This window comes from Clytia hemisphaerica, unplaced genomic scaffold, assembly GCF_902728285.1.
Source record: "Clytia hemisphaerica strain Z4C2 unplaced genomic scaffold, Clytia hemisphaerica genome assembly, whole genome shotgun sequence".
Classification (NCBI taxonomy): domain Eukaryota; kingdom Metazoa; phylum Cnidaria; class Hydrozoa; order Leptothecata; family Clytiidae; genus Clytia; species Clytia hemisphaerica.
In genome coordinates this window covers 882879-901037 of record NW_027104274.1, presented here as the reverse complement: position 1 = coordinate 901037, position 18159 = coordinate 882879, and the positions used below count along the sequence as shown (strand labels likewise).

At 34.2% G+C, this 18159-nt stretch overlaps 1 protein-coding gene across 4 annotated transcripts; it reads right to left on the bottom strand.

Moving 5' to 3' along the window:
* Positions 1 to 1524: 1524 nt before the first annotated feature.
* LOC136816772 (uncharacterized) lies at positions 1525 to 17608 on the bottom strand. Of its 4 annotated transcripts, none has more exons than XM_067073091.1 (4): positions 17455 to 17608; positions 4557 to 5438; positions 3393 to 3623; positions 1525 to 2912 (listed from the first exon to the last, which is right to left on the bottom strand). In XM_067073091.1, exons 1-4 carry the CDS (start codon positions 17501 to 17503, stop codon positions 1918 to 1920), a joined length of 2157 nt encoding a protein of 718 aa, XP_066929192.1. In that variant the 5' UTR covers positions 17504 to 17608; the 3' UTR covers positions 1525 to 1917. The 4 variants fall into 4 exon arrangements, with proteins under 4 accessions (XP_066929192.1, XP_066929193.1, XP_066929194.1 ...); XM_067073092.1 differs by lacking the exon at positions 17455 to 17608 and adding an exon at positions 13636 to 13699; XM_067073093.1 differs by lacking the exon at positions 17455 to 17608 and adding an exon at positions 8397 to 8529.
* Between the last annotated feature and the right edge of the window lie 551 nt (positions 17609 to 18159).

The following is an 18159-nucleotide window of genomic DNA, read 5'->3' as shown; positions in this document are numbered from 1 at the left end:
TTTTACCAAGACTGGTGAAAAAAGTGACCCTAAAGTCTGTTCACGATAAGTGTGCACTCTTTTTTCTTTCACCTATAACTTTTGAAGGAATTCTTCAATCTTTATAAATTTGGTATCGTTGGAGAGATATTTTTGAGTGGAACAATTTGAAATAAAAAAGTGTTTAAAAAATTTCTAAAAATGAACATGAAAATGAAGAAGAAAAAAATGAAGATCTTGTAGAAAAGTACTATAACTTTCATTTTCACTGGAGAGATTCTTTGATCTTAGGAGATCATCACTGTGAAGAAATTTTACTAAAATATATATTCATTAAAAAGTTATGATACAAAGTTGATAAGTGATTGACCCCAAAAAACAGCAAAAAACAGCAGAAAACACCGTTTTTAGACGTCAATCAGCTTATAACTTTGCTTGATATCTTTTGACTGAATGATTATTTTTGAGAAATTTTTTCACAGTGATAATGTTCGATAATCAAGGAGCCACTTCAGTGAAAATGAAAGTCATATCACCTTTCTACAAGATCTTCATTTTTTTCTTCTTTATTTTCATCTTCATTTTTATAATTTTTTTAAAGATTTTTTAATTTCAAATTGTTCCACTCACTAACATCTTTCCAATGATACCAAATTTATAAAAATTGAAGAATTCCTTCAAAAGGTATAGGTAAATGAAAAAAGAGTGCACACTTATCGTGAATAGACTTTAGAATGCGTTTGAAATTTCTTACTCGAAAAGATAGTAAAGTACTAAAGTCCTTTCGCTTTAACCCTTCGTGCATCTTGGGAAGGGGGAGGCTATCTTCAAAAATGATCTTTCGTTTTTTTATTTTTCTGCCTCCTTTTGAAAAGCAATCTTTTATCCAAGTTATTCCCATTGCAATTCAACCGCTTAAGGCTTATTTTTAGTGTTTTTTCCCGCCAAGTTTGTTTACACCAATCACCACACCCGATAGCAGAAATTTAGCAAGGTTTCTTAATGAAAATCAGGCTAATAGCAGCTAAGAAAAGTTTAAAACCCTTTGAACGAGAAAATGATAATCAAAAACCATTTATCAAATAAGATAAAATATCATTATATAAAAATAACTATTCGATATTTACAGATGTACATAAATAATACTGCACTCAGAACAAAATATTCTCCATATCTCTTCCGCTTATACCACATACATTATTGGTATATATTTTCGCGTGTTACAAATTTTCGCGGGTACTTAATTTCGCGAGTTTTTTGGCCAATTTTCGCGAAATTTAATACTGTTTAAATTTTTCAAAATTACAAAATCGCGAAATTAAATACACGCGAAAAATTTTTCTTAGTATTTTGTTAGCATTTTTACATCAAAAACGTTGTGTTTCAAGAAAAATCAGTCTTTTTCTTGCTTTATATTCCCACTTTCTGAAAATACCTAGTTTAGTGAATCGCGAAATTTAATACACGCGAAAACTTTCCAGAAGTCGGCAATCGCGAAATTTAATACACGCGAAACACGTTTTTTCGAAAAAATTTCGCAAAACACTAGATGGTGCTTCTTCATCCCTAGCTAAAGCAAACTAATTCGTCATCTTTAATAAGTAAACCATGCCACAGTTCAGCGTCGGCAATTTGATCGACCAAGTCCATTCTCTCACTCCTCACGTGCCAGACAGGTTATTTATTTGATTTAACAAAATTCCGGTACCGAGCTGTGGTCTACTTCTATGATCTACTCAACAAAGATGGTGCATTACTTTGTTACAACTGCCGTAGCTTGGGAATTACAGAGTAGCTCTATCTAGCGTTTTATATAGGATATCTGTGGCTTATACGAACATCTTATGGAAACGTCAAAGTACAACTTTCAAACACACCATGATAATTCGCTTTAACTACCAAAGTTAAAAAGCAGTCAGAGAAAAGAGCTCAGACTAGCTACTCAACTCCATCAGCCAGTTCAATATCATTAATCTTCAGATTCCAGTCTAGTTCTCGTTCTCCTAGTTCTTCGACTTGATTAAATTTTATGTCCCAACTATTATTTTCACCTTTGTCTAATTTATAGAATTCAGTTGCCCATTCTTGCTTATCCAGTTCGGTATGTTCTAAAATTTGATTGAATTTAAATCCCCATGATTCTTTAGGGTTTTGTAGATGTTCTTCTAGTTGTTTAAACTTGATATTCCAATCTGCCGGATCGCGAGTAGAATCCGGCACATCTTTCATATCAATGTTCCAATCCTCGGGCCGCTCACCGTTTTTCTCAATATCAATAAACTTTATATTCCAGTCCGCTTCAGTACCTAGATCATTAGAAATCGGAACAATATCGGATTTCCATGTCCGGTCTTCCGGTATAGGTTCCATTTTACGGAATTGTGTTTGCCATGCTTTTGGATCTTCATTTTTCTCTTGTATTTTTTGAAATTTGGTTTTCCAATGTGTCGAGCGATCATCACTACGTACATCCATTTGTTTCTTTTGTATCCTCCAATCATCTTCGCCCAACGTTACACTACCTAATTTATTAAACTTAAAACCCCAGTCTCTGTCTTTATCATTTTGACTCTGAAATTTATCGGTCAGTTTAAAATTCCAATCATCACCACCTGTTCGTTTCCGATTTCCGATTTTCCGAAATGTAGTTTTCCACTCATTCTTGTCGTAAATACGTTCTTTGACTTTGGTGAGGAAAGATTTCCACTGCAACCGGTCGTTCGTTAGCGGTTCAGGCTCGCTGAAATCCGTTTTCCAATCTTCTGGTTTATCGGATTTGATCAAGCTTTCCGATATTGAACTATTCCAATCAGATTTTAAAGAGATTGCATCGAGATTGGAGATCTCTGACAGCGAAGATCGCCAATTTTGTGCATCGTCATCGTTTTTAGCAATCTGACGTAGATCAGTTCCCCACCCTTCCAATGTCGCATCTGGAATGAAAGAAATGATATGAGATGAAAAATACATTTTCTTTATAAAGAGATTTTTCATGTTTTCTTAGGTTACCTATCTCCACCATTATGGAAGCAAATCTTCTAATCCTTAGAGGTGATCCTTTACGCAAATCGAACGTTTGCTTCCATAATGACAGATGTTACGTAACTTAATAAAACATGAGAAGCCGGGGGGGGGGGGTGAGGACCCAAAATCGAAATTAACAAACGGTGGGTGAGGGGGGTGTTAAATTAGGCACCTAAGAATACTTTTTTAATGAGATTTAAAGTAGAACCATGTTTTAAAGACCTTGATTTGCTTGATAAACCGTTGGAGAAAGATAGGTTAGAGGCAATATATTAGGTTGGATCAAGCTGTAACGACTGACAGCAAAATGTCAACAAAAAAATATTTTTTGATGCAATGGTCATTGTTGTGTATTCGTGTTTTATAGAAGGAGAAACAAAACTACCTACCTCCTTCAATGTTCGAAAATCGAGTTTGCCATTCATCGCGGCCTAGTTGTAAATCCAAATCAACGCGAAGGTCGGAATCCCAAGTCCCTTCAGCTATGTAAATTCCCAACGAACCGAGAAATTCAGATCCTTCAGACGTTTCGGAGGCTACAGATACATTGTCGTCGTCGTTGTTGTAAGAGACGTCTTGGACACCTTGTACCACGTCAACGTCCGTCATCACTGTATTATCTAAAAAAAAAAGATTTGAAATTTTGTTTTTTGAGTTGGGAAAATAAAACTTTTTGAAGATCACTTGGTAGTCTAGAATACCAATCATTCGGGTGTTTTTGTATCAACTTTTTTGGAACATCTCATAAAATAACGTGCTTTGAATCTTCTCCAATCTTTTATACTCCCTAGAAAGAATTTCCAAATGTACTATCCTCTTTCACATCTCTCTAAACAAGGAAATATAAGTCGGTATCTAATCTCTCTCTCACACACAATCGTCGAAAAGCATCGCAGAGAATGTTCAAAGAGAAAAGTTATCTTTTTAATCTAAGCCAAAATTCCTATCAATTTTTATACCTTTATTTAAAAAGCCATTAGTTTTAAAACTATTTTTATAAGAACAGCAAATCACTTGTAACTTTGCTAAAAGTCAAAAAAAAATTCTGTCAAGAGATCTTATTGAAAGTTTTCTTTGCAGTACTATGCATAGTAGTAACAACTTTATAAATCAACGAGGGTGAGAGAAGAACAAAATGAAAATTTGACGTTTAGAGGGATTCATGTATAATAACGAAAAAAAGTGGAAATCAAAACAAATATTGTACCCCACTGACAAGCTTTTAAATATAGATATCATCTTAAATCAAAAAGGGAAGGTTCTCTACTAGTAGGCCAAACATGAGTTCACTTGTTGATAGGGATATTGAAAAGCTTGTCTTCTTATAGCTTTAGCGCGGCTTTTCACCGGATAGACGAGACAGGGTATTAGTTAGAGCTGAGGCCGTAAATCTGCTTGATCTTTATTGCTATACGACAGTAAATCTGTACTTTTCCAGCCTTGAATCCCATCCTATGTTAATAAAAGCGTCTAGCTGGATCGCAAGTAGTACTTTGCAAGGTTAAAAGTTCTCGAAAGCAAATCTTAAAAATCAACAAAAGGGAGAGACAAACCTCTATGTGGAGTTGACGTTTGAAATAGATGTGTTTCTTCATCAGTATGTGATGAAGCAAGAGATGTTTTCCTCAAATCCTCTCTATCTTCGACAACTGTTAGTTCAGACATTTCAATGTTTTCGTTAACAAATGTTTGACTCTTGTGATTATCATGTTGATATTCAGTTTTGCTGACATTGCTACTGCTTGTCGATGAAACCCGATCCTCTCTGTTTATGTTCGTATTTGTTTCTTTAACAGTGGATAAGTTTTCAACAACAAAATCACTTGCTTCTATAACCACTGGTTCGCTATGCTGACGAGTGTAATTCTCCTGGACGCTATCAACCGAAGTCCGAAGCCTGGAGGACGCAAACGAGGGTGTTTGGTGTTCTTCCAGGCTAGATAAACTAGCCTGATCATCATCTTTTTGTGTAGCTTTCAGTAGTCCTTCTTTCTCTAAGACGGTAGAACTGCTTTCGGTTGATCTATCAAAGCTGACGATTTCATCAAGCTCTATATCTCCTTCGTCCTCAGCATCTTTGGACATCAATCCGAGAGTTTCGTGGTTCGACATTGAAGTTGATTTGTGTGATACGTTGATACCGTTTTCCTTTTCTTGCCAAGCTGAGAACGATTTATCAGGTGCTGATTGAGTTTCAACGCCCTGATTTTCAACGATCGATTCTGCTTCTAAGCTGTTTCCACTGCACGGGTCGACAAGTTCGAAATCTCCTTCCCACACACGAATAACAGGTGTTATGGGACGTTCCTGTTGCAAGGTCTGGTTGCTGTTATTGTTGTTGTTGTAGAGGGTGTCTTGATCTAGAGCCTCGTGGTTGACGATGATTAAGGCCGAAGGTTGTTCCTTTTTTGGAAGTGGTTCAATTGAAGCGGAACCTACAAAAAATGAAAAAAAAAGTTCATCTTCAAGGAAAATGAAACTTGCACGGGACGATTTTATCAAGAATGTGATAATTGAAACTAGCGATTTGTGTAAAGATGGAGAAATTCTTTCCTGAATTTCAATGGCCAACAACTGCGAAAGAGCAGAATTATGAAGAGCATAAGCATGAAATATCAGAGAAAAACAATCGCGTTAGATATATACCGGGAAAAATTTGGAATCGTTTTCTAATAGGGAAAATATTTTGTCGGATGATGAAAAGTCAGGATCAATTTTTATCGCGAAAAGATTGAACCGTCTCAAAATTTGGGTCACTTTCCCTTGACAGGGAAGTAATAAACACTTTTTATGAGAAAATTAAGAAAAACAAACATTGGCCTAAATCAAGGAGAAAATCCAAAACAATCTAGGCCTCTGGTTACAGAAATTACTTTAGGCGTTCAAACTTTTGCGAGCAAAAACTTTCGCGAGGTGGAAAAATCGCGAAATTTACGACATTCGTGGAAATCGCGAAAATATCAGCCGACAAAAGTTTGTTCATTAGATAAAAATCTTTAAAGTTTTCAAAACAGGCAAGGCTTAGCCAAAAATTATTGGTTTTTATGGCATGTTGCCTGAAATTTTACAAGAAGATATGATGTTAATTAAATACAAAACTGGCCGACTAAATGTAAAAAGTAGAGTAAATTCAAAGAATGCAGGGGTGCCGATAATCGTTAAATACGTTTTTAAAACCCTCATGAAATGAAACTCTTTCTGCTCAAAGAGTAGGAAGTTTTTACCACCTATTAGAAATATGATAGGGGAGAATGTCGTTGACAAATTTTGATAGTTTGATGAAAAGTTTATAAGAATAATCGTATTAGAGCAAATAAGAATGACAAATACATGCCATGACGAGTCATATGTACACTACAGTATGCAATGATGACAAGCGTTTAAACCAATTTTCATACAAAAGGGTTTTATAAGCTTTGAAAGATAAATCTTTAGAAAGATGTGGTAAAATAAGCACACAACTTGCGTTCAGTTTATTGAAGTACATCTATCGAAACAGCTTTACATTGCATCGAAAGACAACATCAATGTATTAATTTCTGCATTCTACTAAAAAAGGTCGAGATGATCCCAAATTTGAAAAAAGTGAAAATCTTGGAAACCTCCATTTCTTCCTAAACCTAATCAATCTAGAAATTAGGTAATAACCGGGAGGGCACATTGCTATACATTGTATATTGGCTCACTGCTTTTGTAGTTTGAGCACTCCTGGATTGGGTGGAGAGTCTTCATTTAAGACGCTCACTATTTGCATTATGTATTGCTCGCTGCTCGCAGTTTGAGCACTCTTGTGACTCCACAATGCAATCCACAAAATGTGTAACCGTACATCCTGTGCCCAAGTTCAGGAGTTGCCATAAAGGCATTACGGGAGGACACATTGCTATACATTGTAGAAATTATATCTCATCCAATCTCAGATTCTTATAATAAAATTGACTCTTAGCTTTATAGGATCAGTCGAATGGACTCGTGCTAAGCCGGGAAGTTTTCTATAGGGGATTTGTAGGTATTTATAAAAAGAGCTCTGCATTCTACGAGCTTTTAATTGGTTTAATAGAAACGAAAACTGTTGAAGAAAATATTTCTTTTAAAGTTATTTGTAACATAGGAAATCTCAGATTTTCGTACGTGATAAAATGATGCAGTAAACCTAACAAGAAAAAATGAGAACAATAGAGCCTCAACGTAATCTTAAAATGTTCTTATAAAGAAGCATATAATCTGTAATGGCTGGATATTGGTTTACTAATTAGGGGACAGTTTTAACTACACATTTGTGTAAGTCAACAAAACGTTTTCTATACAATTGGCATATACATTTTCTTTGAGAATTGGCTAAATCTACTCATCGTCTCAATGCCTTATTGCAACCCAGGTTATTTCCTCATCTTTAGAGAATATTCAACGAAGATATTTCTAATAAAGTGACTGTGAATAAGAAGCAAATAATTTGGACTTGAAAGTACACATTCTTCTTAAAAGCAACCAACCGAGTTAGTCAATAGTAAAAACATAAGCCACTACTTTTAGCATTAGCAACCTAGCCCTGAAACTGAGCATGAACCGGGAAAGCAACCAAAAATACTTAAAAAAAAGAGACATTTTCGACATTATTTGGCATTAGATTGTGAACAGATGGTATTTGAACACCTAATTTGAGGTATTTTGGACATAAAAAGAGATAAAAAGCCAAAATCTTTGAAGTTGCTAGTCATTTTTGGCTCAAAACCCATAAGCAACTTTTTGGCTGAAATCCGGAAAATCCTTAACAACTCCATTCCTGAGCCGAAAATGTGGGTTGTTCAAAAAAAAAGCGTAAACTTGAATATAAAATATCAAAGATAAAATGGTCTCGGCAAATTGTAAAAACAAGAAAAAAATATATACTAAGAAGGCTCAGCCATGATTTGGGAAAACATTGCGATTTCGACAGTCACCCTAATATATCTAATGACCTTATTTCAGACTGATTTTGCCCAGCAACTAAGCTTTTGAAAGTACGCATGAATTTCAATTTTGTGGAAAGTTGGAAACATATATTTATTTAAAAAAAAAGTGAGGGAGATCATGCACCCCCCCCCCCCCTGAATGGCGTGGGCCCTGTGTAAAACTCAAAAAAGAAAAGCTTGCTCGGCAAAAGTGTTTTGAAAAAAATCCAAAAACAACAAAATCATCACCTACCTTTCAATAAAAACTTGGGCGATAAAATTTTAGGCGAAATCATCATATCGATCAGTTCAGACAAACCCATTTAAAAACATAAAACATACACGCATGAAATGTAGCAAACGACTCCCCTGAAGAGCTCTTTATCATATATACAATCAAAATGATTTTGCGTGTGATAAGCAAGACAAGAAAAAAATCTTTGAGATTAAATATTTACGTACCATCATATTTCATGTTATTCAGCAGGTTTTCTCCCCCCTTAGCTACTTATTACTTTTTGTTATTTTACTCTAGCTTTTTTTGAGCAGTTTCAGCAAATAATCTCTATTCAAGTAGTTTTCTTACAACATACTATTCACATGAACATAACATCAAAAACCATACAATATATACTTATTATGTTGTCATGGCAACTTAGAAATCGTTGCATCCGATTTTTTCATAAGCATTTTGATCGAAATGTGATCTATTTCCATCTGAAAAACTGATTTAGCACGTATCTTTTTTCAATCTCTCAGAAACAATTATCATCAACTTTTTTTTGAGAAAGCCAGCAAAACTAAAATATTATTGAAACGAAAGATCTATATCGTTTAAAAATTTGACGGGTTTTTTTTAATACCTTTCCATTTTGATACCTTGTGGAAAAAGGTTTTTATAAGAACACAATGAAAATAATGCTTCTATATTCTATTCTTTGCTCAGTAAAATTAGAATCTTCCTTGCAATAAAGCAATTCCATTCTTCAACAAATTAGGTGTTATCCAGATAAAAAAAGGGTGATTTGTTTGCCAAAAAAAATCAAGATATTAGGATATTTGCTACACTAAAAAAAAGACCAGACGATAAATAAAGTACAAGCTAGTAAGAACCTAAGGGCTCGTCACATAATTTTAAAGTTCTTATAATAAAAAAAAAACGAGGGAAGTTTTCTCAAAGAGATTCTCATCTCAACAACTTATAAAGCCATGTTAAAAAAACCACTTAAAACTACGTGAAATATTGCGAAAAAAATATTGAACTTTTTGGTAATAGCGATTGTGATAAATATTCTAGTTGGGATGGATGAAATGTATGTGTCGAGCGCTGTTAAACTGTAAGTCGAGATTTTCAAAGCTACTTTTTTGCTGTTATTAAAATCAAATTTGATAAAGATTTTGAGGTTTTATCTCATTTAGTTTCAGGTTTTGAACATTCATTGACGTTTAGTGGTTTGCCAACAATCAAAAGAAAGCTTGTTCTTAAGCGAGGAACTACACAAATTTCTTGCCTGAACTTCAAAGGAAACCTGAAAATCGTCGAGGACAGATCACAGTTAAAAGCTTATTTCTGTATTAACTGTAACTGCATTATTAGAATCTTACCTTGCAAAATAAAAATTGGGAATTATGATCATTCTGACATAGTAAATATAAGTAATATAATTGCTAGTGGTAATTAATTCATCTTAAAAATGCTGAATTAGCAAAACAACTTTACGAAATGACATCATGTTGTCTATGCCACCGAAATTTTTTGCTAGCCTTTGTAAAAAAAGTGTGTCTTAAATTTCGCAAACGAAATTGAAATTCTTGAGGACACTTTGTACGAGGACAAGGACACTTTGTACGTTAAGGAGTGAACGTGATTTCTTATCCCCAGTACACCCATTGTTCATTTTCAAGGGTTTTTCGAACTCAACGGCACATCCTCATCAAACGCACCACGATTCGAATTTTCACCCACTCACGCATCACGCTTAACATTGATCACACAATCACGTCAAAAAAACCCAACGTCATCACACAAATGACTGGGGGGGGTTCTAGGAGTGAATGCTATTTTAATAGCTAAGGTGTGATTACCTTAAGGGAACTTATTTTGGCAGGAACTAATTTTGACGAGCGACAAAAATCCTGAAAATTTTTAATTTTGGCGGGAACTAATCTTGGCGAAGGACAGCGTAAATCTATTCTATTTTGCCTTATTTGGAGCTATTTTTGTGAGCTAAAGAAGTTATTTAGGCAGAATACCAAAAAAATTAATTTTGGCGAGAACTTATTTTGGCGAGTGAGCAAAATATTTAATTTGGCGGCAACCAATTTTGGCGAATTTTGTCTAAATTCGCCAAATTCGCCAAAATTAGTTCTCGCCAAAATAAGTTCCTTTTAAGGTATATTGCTACCTTGAATGATTTCGTCTTCCAACATCAGATAAATCTAGCCGATAATAGACGATATCGGCTTTCCGAATTCTCCCCGAATGATTACCCATGATGCATTGCGCAAAAAAATTCACGGACGATATTGACTTTCCGCGCAATGCATCATTGGTAATCATTCGGGGAGAATTCGGAAAGCCGATATCGTCTATTGTATAAATATTGTATGACGACATTCAAAAGGTTAGACTCAATTAATTTTCGAATTCAAGGTTGCCTTCTGACAGGGTTAGAGAATTTGATTTGAAAATACATGCACTCATCTGGCAATAAAAAAATTAAATTTTAAAAACCTTATGAAAAAAAAAATCAAACTAAAACTGTTAAAGTAGGTTAAAGACATTTTTTAGATCACTATTTTGTCAACCAGCCTATAAACAGACCCCGGGGGGGGGGGGGGGTACTAGGGTTGGCGAATGAGGGGTATGTGCGGACGGGACCTCCGAAAACCGACCCTTAGAGAGACGGATTTTTGCTGAAAAGGTGACCCTTAGGGAGACTTAGAGAGACTTTGAAATATGAAAAAAACCGACCCTTACCGTCCGCACATACCCATCATCCATTTTTGCCTAAGTACCCCCCCCCCCCCCCGGGAAAGAGACTGTCGAATACTGCCCGCCAGCTCATGACACCCATCCAATCCATGAAAAAAGCTTACAAGGGGTCGCAGGGATACCAAAATACAATTGAACTCATGTAATTCGAATTCTCAAGGAACCAAGAATTTTGTTTTCATATTTTTGACCTGATTTGATGAAAAAAGAATTTTGAAAAATTTTTGTGTTTTCGAGCTAGAATAATGAAATACTAGTATAAATAATCTTGACATAGACATGTTTTAAAATTTAAAAGTCAATTCATAATTTTTCAAAAAAGTCTTTGATTGTCGATTGTTTCGTTTTCTGCTCTCGTTTCTTGGAAATCTCCTCGGAGATCTTCTGAATCAGTGGGATGACGTTCGATGATTCGAAAAGGGTCATCTTTTTGAGAGTTTCGATAGCCTCATCAATCAAAAAATTCGAAAATTCGAATTACATTATTAAAATTTCTTGATGGGATCTGAAAATCTGTTCGATTTACATGATTTTTCGAATTACAGGGGTTCAAATTAAAGGAGTTTTCTTGTAAGGTTTTCAAGGTAAATTCTGAGGGGACCACAGAGTCTGTTCGAATTAAGTGAGTTTTCGAATAACACGAGTTCAACCGAAAAGAAATTTCATGCTTCCTTGAAGAGCATAAAATGTGATTATCAAGTTTTTGTCGTAGAAAGTTGATAAAATCAAACCTTTCTGTAGGCTTCTTTTGGCCCCAATCAAAAGGGTCTGCTGGTCTTATTAGTTTAGTGTTGTTTCATAGGATAGACTCAAAACTGATAGCAGATTTTCTTCTACGAAAACAAGATTTTTCAGACACAAATTTCTTGGTATCTTGGTATCCCTTCTCTATAACAGCGTCTTACTGTACGAGCTCAAAAATTATATTAGATAGTTTGAAAGGATAGCCAAGTTCGAAATTAATCAAAATTAGTTCTTACCACAGTTAAAAAATTATTACCTCGCAAAAAAAAGGTTCTATAAGATTTCAAGCAAAATAATGAAAGTGTAAATCGAACAAAAGAAATACAAAATATTTAATAAGCTATGTAAGTGAAACATAAAAAGCCTTGCGATGTGTAACCAAATCAAAATAAAACAGAACACTTTTTTTTAAAGAAGCTATGTACATATTGAGTGAAAAGTGAAAGTGAGTGTAAGTTTTTGAATCCTATATACGATTTTCCAACCAGGTTCCAGTCTATAACCCCACTTCGCATGATAGTTTAAACCCCCAAATAGGATAAGAACTAAACAAAAAACGAAAAACGAAAAACACATACCAGAAGGAAGCGAGAAAATTTAAATTAAAAATCCGTCAATACTGTACACGTCAAAAATTATATTACATAGTTTGAAAGGATAGCCAAGTTCGAAATTAACCAAAATTAGTTCTCGCCACAGTTAAAAAATTATTACCTCGCAAAAAAAAAGTTTCTATAAGATTTCAAGCAAAATAATGAAAGTGTAAATCGAACTAAGGAAGTAAGAAATATCTCTAAGAAGCTATGTACGTATTGAGTGAAAAGTGAAAGTGAATGTAAGTTTTTGAATCCTATATACGATTTTCCAACCCGGTTCCAGTCTATCCCCCCACTTCGCATGATAGTTTAAACCCCCAAATAGGGTAAGAACTAAACAAAAAACGAAAAACGAAAAACACATACCAGAAGGAAGCGAGAAAATTGAAATAAAGATCCGTCAATACTGTACACGTATAGTATGTCAACTCAATAAAAAAGCTATGATGCTCTAAACGCTTTCATTTTTTTGTAGATGCATTAAAAAAGGACGATTAATTAAATATATTCCTGTTCTCATTATACTGTATTAGATACCGTTTTGAAAAGATAATAACCGGTTGTCTGGTAACAAGCCTATTTCAATACAAGAAATGGACACGTTATGCAATAACTGTGTATTTCTTTTTTAAATACCCTTTCTATATCTTATTCCTTCTATTTGGAATTAATGTAAAAAACAAATGCAATAGGGATTATCGATGAAGGGTGTTGCTTTTATTCGCAACATGTTTTAAATCAATAAACCGTCTGCTGATTGAATTCGAAAGCTAATCGGTCATTTCATTCATCTCGCAATCTCGATTACCAATTGCAGACGATTTTACAGCCCTGTTTCTGTACTGCGTGTATCTCAAGTATACCGGTTGGCCCAGAAAAAAGTATAAGGGTTTGATGGCTAACTGTGTCCAAAATAATGTGAACTTTTAATGAATCCTTTTATCATTGTAAAGAGGAAAGACAAACTTCAAATTTCGTATATAGCCTTTTAAATTTGGTTCGGTGGTTCTGTTTACGGTAACCCCGTAAAAGTTTTTAAGGTAAAATTTCCAGTGTAGAAGGGGGAGGGGGTCCTACTGTAACTGAGACACGGGGGCGTGTTGCTCAACTCTACCGATCAATTATCAAAAAGCTTTTGAATCTGAGGAATATTTCCATCTGGTTTTCAGGCATTAAAAAAGACAAAGGAAGTTTCAATTTCAAGAAATTCAGTTTTAGAACAGTCATCATTTAATTCAGAAATAGAAAATTATCTAAAAACGAACCAAATCAATAAATGTAATTTGTTAAAACCCGTCCAACATCAATATCTGGCAGCGTTAATAATTGATCGATTATATAAGAAAGAAATAGAACGGTTACATACCCCTTGATAAAAGAAACCAACGACAAGTATAAGTAAAACCGAAAAGCATCAATGTCTATTCGAGAAATCCATCTTCAAAAATTCCAAAAAAATCCAAGATACAATCTCATAAATTTTCTTAGTGGTCTTTATCGCAATCTATCAAATAATAGGAGCTGGCTTGGAATAATTCTTTTTGACTTTAAAATAAAAATAAAACACTCAATAACCAGATACGTATTTCGACTAGACCAGACTAGATCTTTCTGCTAAAACGGTTGAAAAATTCTTCTTTACTTCGGGCGTTGCTGAAATCATAATATGAAAATTCTAGCAAGAGAGAACTTCTGTAACAAAAAATCCAACAAAATACACGAAATAGGCGATATCACATCCATATTCTCAGGAGAAACGTAAAATAAAAAGCATTGAATTCTCTATAATTTTCCTCTATCTTGGATTCATGAATAATTCACAAATCTCAGTCGAAGCTCATAAAAGGTCTCCCTTCTTTCCTTTTTAACACAATATTCACTAGCTAACGTAACACGTATTACAGAAATTTATCATCGTCTCACTATTTCATTTGACAATACGCTACAGAGTGCTGTATACTGAATGTATACTGAATGTATCAAGTGGTTCCTTTCCCATTCATTACAGAGGCCTTTAGCATCTAGGACGGCGACTTGAATGAGGACGTGAAGTAAATCTTAAAATCAAATGGCTAATTTTATCCGATTTTATCTAGATTTAATATCACATGGACAAATTTGAAATGCAGTCAAGTCTTTGTAAAAAAATGACGTTATAATTCTCGAGGTATTAGTAATAGTAATGATATGACATTGAGGGAAATTAGGTATTAATACCCCGAGTTTCATTTTGAAATAGTTTGAAATAGCACGAACGAAACTATTCTCATTAAAAAATTGTTAATGAAAAGAATAGAACCTAGCTGCGATCCAGACATCAATCCCTAAGGTCTCTTTGTTCAATCTTGCCGTACTTTTTCAAATCTGTCGTCCTAGATGCTAACGGTACCTATTATAGAGGCCCCCCTGTGGTAGCTCTGATCACGATATCACGCAATTTTTTGTCTTCGATCACAATCACGCAAATTCAGCAAAAAACTTGGATAATCACGCATCCCGGCTCAAAAACCTTTCAAATCACAATCAAGTTTTTACCTCTGATCATGCAATCACGAAAAAAAATTATTCCAAATCACGTAATCACACTAGAAAAAAGTCCCTATCATGCCATCACGAAAATCGCTTGGGGCCTCATTATAAGAGATTCAGCAAAATAATACAATGAAACTCGTGAAGTTATGAACCTCATTAACAGTACACCCTTTCGTCACGTCTTGGTCAAAGATTCAGAATTTGAAATTATAGTATTTAATTTATTTGTAAACGAGGTCAACAATAAACTTCGAAAAGTGTGGCAATCCAACCATTACTTCCCTTTGTAGAACGAGTAACAACAAGTTATACTGAAAACGATCCAAAAAGCTTCTAGTTATTTCCTGAATTAGTATTCTGATATTTTTTAAAAGTAGTATTCATGTTTTACAAATTATCTTTATATATAACATACTTTTTCATAATGCCTTTCCATAAAAAATAGCCCAGATCAGGGCAATAAAACGTTTAGTACCGAGGAACGAATAACCCTCGGCGCGGTCAGCGCTCGAGGGGACTTCGAGAAAAAAATACAAGGAAAATCCTTCTTGACGACAACGGTATCGAAAACACAAGCGTAGGAGCTCTCTTGTGAAAAATGTAAGATGCGCTTGGATTTAAGCGATCAAGTAACGTCAATATTCGCATGCTAGAAAGAGTTTGCACTCCACCGCAGAGACTCAGTTGTATCTGTATAGAGTTTTGACGGGAATTTTCTACCTTTATAAATGGCTTCTTATCCACGCTTCAGATTTTGAGAAACTGGTTTTTACGACCAATAATCACTTTTAACAAAAGGAATCTGAATAGACAATGACGCAGCCAAAGTAAGATATTATTCTATCTGATAACAGTTCACTGATTTGATTAAGCTATAGGCTAATAATACCGTGCGCCGAGAACAATTTTTCCTTGTAAATTGATTTCCAGTTCCCTAGCCGATAGTTGTATTGCGGGAAACGATTAAAACTTCACTTTCAACATGAATATGTTAAAATTAAATTAAAGCATTGCCTCTTATCATCGAGAAGATCCAATTTTCCGTGAAGAAGGAAATCTAAACTCACAGAAAAAAAACACAACTCATAACAACAAACAGAGGCAGTCTGTCACGATAGGAATGAGATTGGAACCGTAAAGTAAAGCAGAAAAAAGCGATCGAAATTGAGGAGTGAAGGAGTCCGATTTCAATTCAAGTGATCAATCTACGAATTATGATAAATTTCTTAGTATTTTGATGCTATTCAGCAGTTTTAGTTAGCGGAGGATGTGTTAGTTGGTTGATATGATACTCTATACAAAGAAAATAAAATTTCACAAGCAAAAGCAGAAAAATGTAAGAAAGCAATAAAAAGAATTATGAATTATAAAAAACATGATAAAATTACTTTTAATACATTACTACAGTAGAGGAGTTATCTATATTTCGAGTGCTTTTGATTAATCTGGTGTAACAGTTATAATGAAAGCTTCAGGAAATTACTTAAAATCCTTTGATGATATACACCTTTTATGCTGTCAAGCTTTTTGTACCTTGTCTGAAGTGTGTATCATCAAAAAATATCAAACTATAAGAATAAAGAGTACTTTTTTCTGGATCGAGAGTTTTTATTTCGAATCATGAATCACCGATCGCCGATTTCATATATAAGTAGCTAAAGGGACACCACCATCAACAAGCGACTTCCAGAGTGTGAGTATAAACTGTACAACATTTTAAATTTGGTATATTTTACAACCGCGTTAAAAAAGTTTCTCTTTCGACTCATACTGATAATGATATTTTTCATTCAAACAAAGGCAAGAGAAACCCAGTCGAGACTTCGTGAAAAATTGTGTTCACCATAAACAAAAGGTTATGCCGTGATCAATTTTCATTTTCTCTTATTGAAAGCATCTACGATTTCCTCTGTTCCAGCTGATAGAACGTCAAAATAACGTCCAAAAATCGGACTTTGTTCAAAGTAAAATTTTCTTTTTAGCAGGAAAATCGATTTTACATGAAAAGTTTACCAGGGAATAGTTGAATTTTACAGCAATTTGTATCGAGGCAGAAAAAACTTGCTTTTTTTGAAAACGGAAGTCTGAGAAAGAAGAATGTTGGACACTAAAGACATTAACGTCGTAACGCTGTGCTCCATCTGACTTGGTTTGATTTGAATTAATGTTCAATCTTACCAGATACAATGACAATATTTTCGTATTTTCACGTTTCAGGTCATGTGACTTTGATTTGATCATCCCTTTATATCCCTGTTAAAACACTTACTGCCCCGAAAAAAAAGTAGAACATTTTCATTTCAATTGAACTAAAGTAACCATGGTAACACACCCCATACGTCACAAACCCTGTGTGATACCCACCCAAATGGAAAATTTGCCCAAATTTTTCATCTCCGTTGGAAAAAATACCCTGTAATTTCAACCACCATCGGGAAATTGACTTTCATTTCATCCCCATTTAAAATTGAATGTATAAAATTGCATTCCAAAACCATCAACGCTGAATATTTTAGCTCCATTGAGATTTCGATAGAAATTTTCATCCATGCAATGGGATAAAGCTCTATCGGAGCTGTGAAACATGTGAGAAAGATGTGTGGCAATATTTCATTGAAGATTCTCGTTTTTATAAAAAAAGGTTTTCACTTACCAGTATAACACTTTTCATCAGGGTGTACTTTCTTTTTCCAGCATAGCATAACAAACTTCGAATCAAAAGCATTTGCTTTCACTTCTCCATAATTTCACATTTTTATATTTACTTTGAAGATTGTTATTTGTTTTACCTTGATTAGAAATATTAAGTGTAAAGAATAAATGTTATATGTTGAGAGAAAATCAAAGCTTAGAGTAGCTTTCGTCACTCCTTGCTTTGAATTAATACAACTGTCAATAAACCAGAAAAACAACAAAGGAAAACGGCTTGGGTTTGATTTAACCACAGTCTCAACAATGGTCTGCAATTTGTGCTCACAATAAGATACTTACATTTGAAGACATCTGACCCCTGTAAACTTAAACCCAGTCCCCTAAAAGCGTTTGGGTTAAAATAAAATACCTTTTGGTAAAAAATACAACCCTAAGTTTGAAAAAAGAATCAAAAATCGGCCTGCCTGTGATAGCAAAATATTTTTTTCTAAATCTGAGTGTCCATTTTATAGATCTTCTTATGTTTGCCTAGTTTTTTCTAACCATATAAATAAACTCCCATAATGACAAGGAAGAATATAATATATAAAGAAGAAAGTTTAAAATTCATTAAAATCATATCCTGTTTGAAAAAAAAACAAGCAGATTTTCCTTTTTTCTGTAAATTGTTTTCTAATTCAATTTAAAAATAAATATCAAATCAAAG

Bases quoted from the DNA above. Each gene is read 5' to 3' on its own strand.
- LOC136816772 (XM_067073090.1), bottom strand. From the start codon at position 8,257: ATGGGTTTGTCTGAACTGATCGATATGATGATTTCGCCTAAAATTTTA. The intron at 5,439-8,187 runs GTAGGTGATGAT...CATTTTTTGTAG, and splicing joins GCCCAAGTTTTTATTGAAAG to GTTCCGCTTCAATTGAACCA. The intron at 3,624-4,556 runs GTTTGTCTCTCC...TTTTTTTTTTAG, and splicing joins AACGTCAACTCCACATAGAG to ATAATACAGTGATGACGGAC.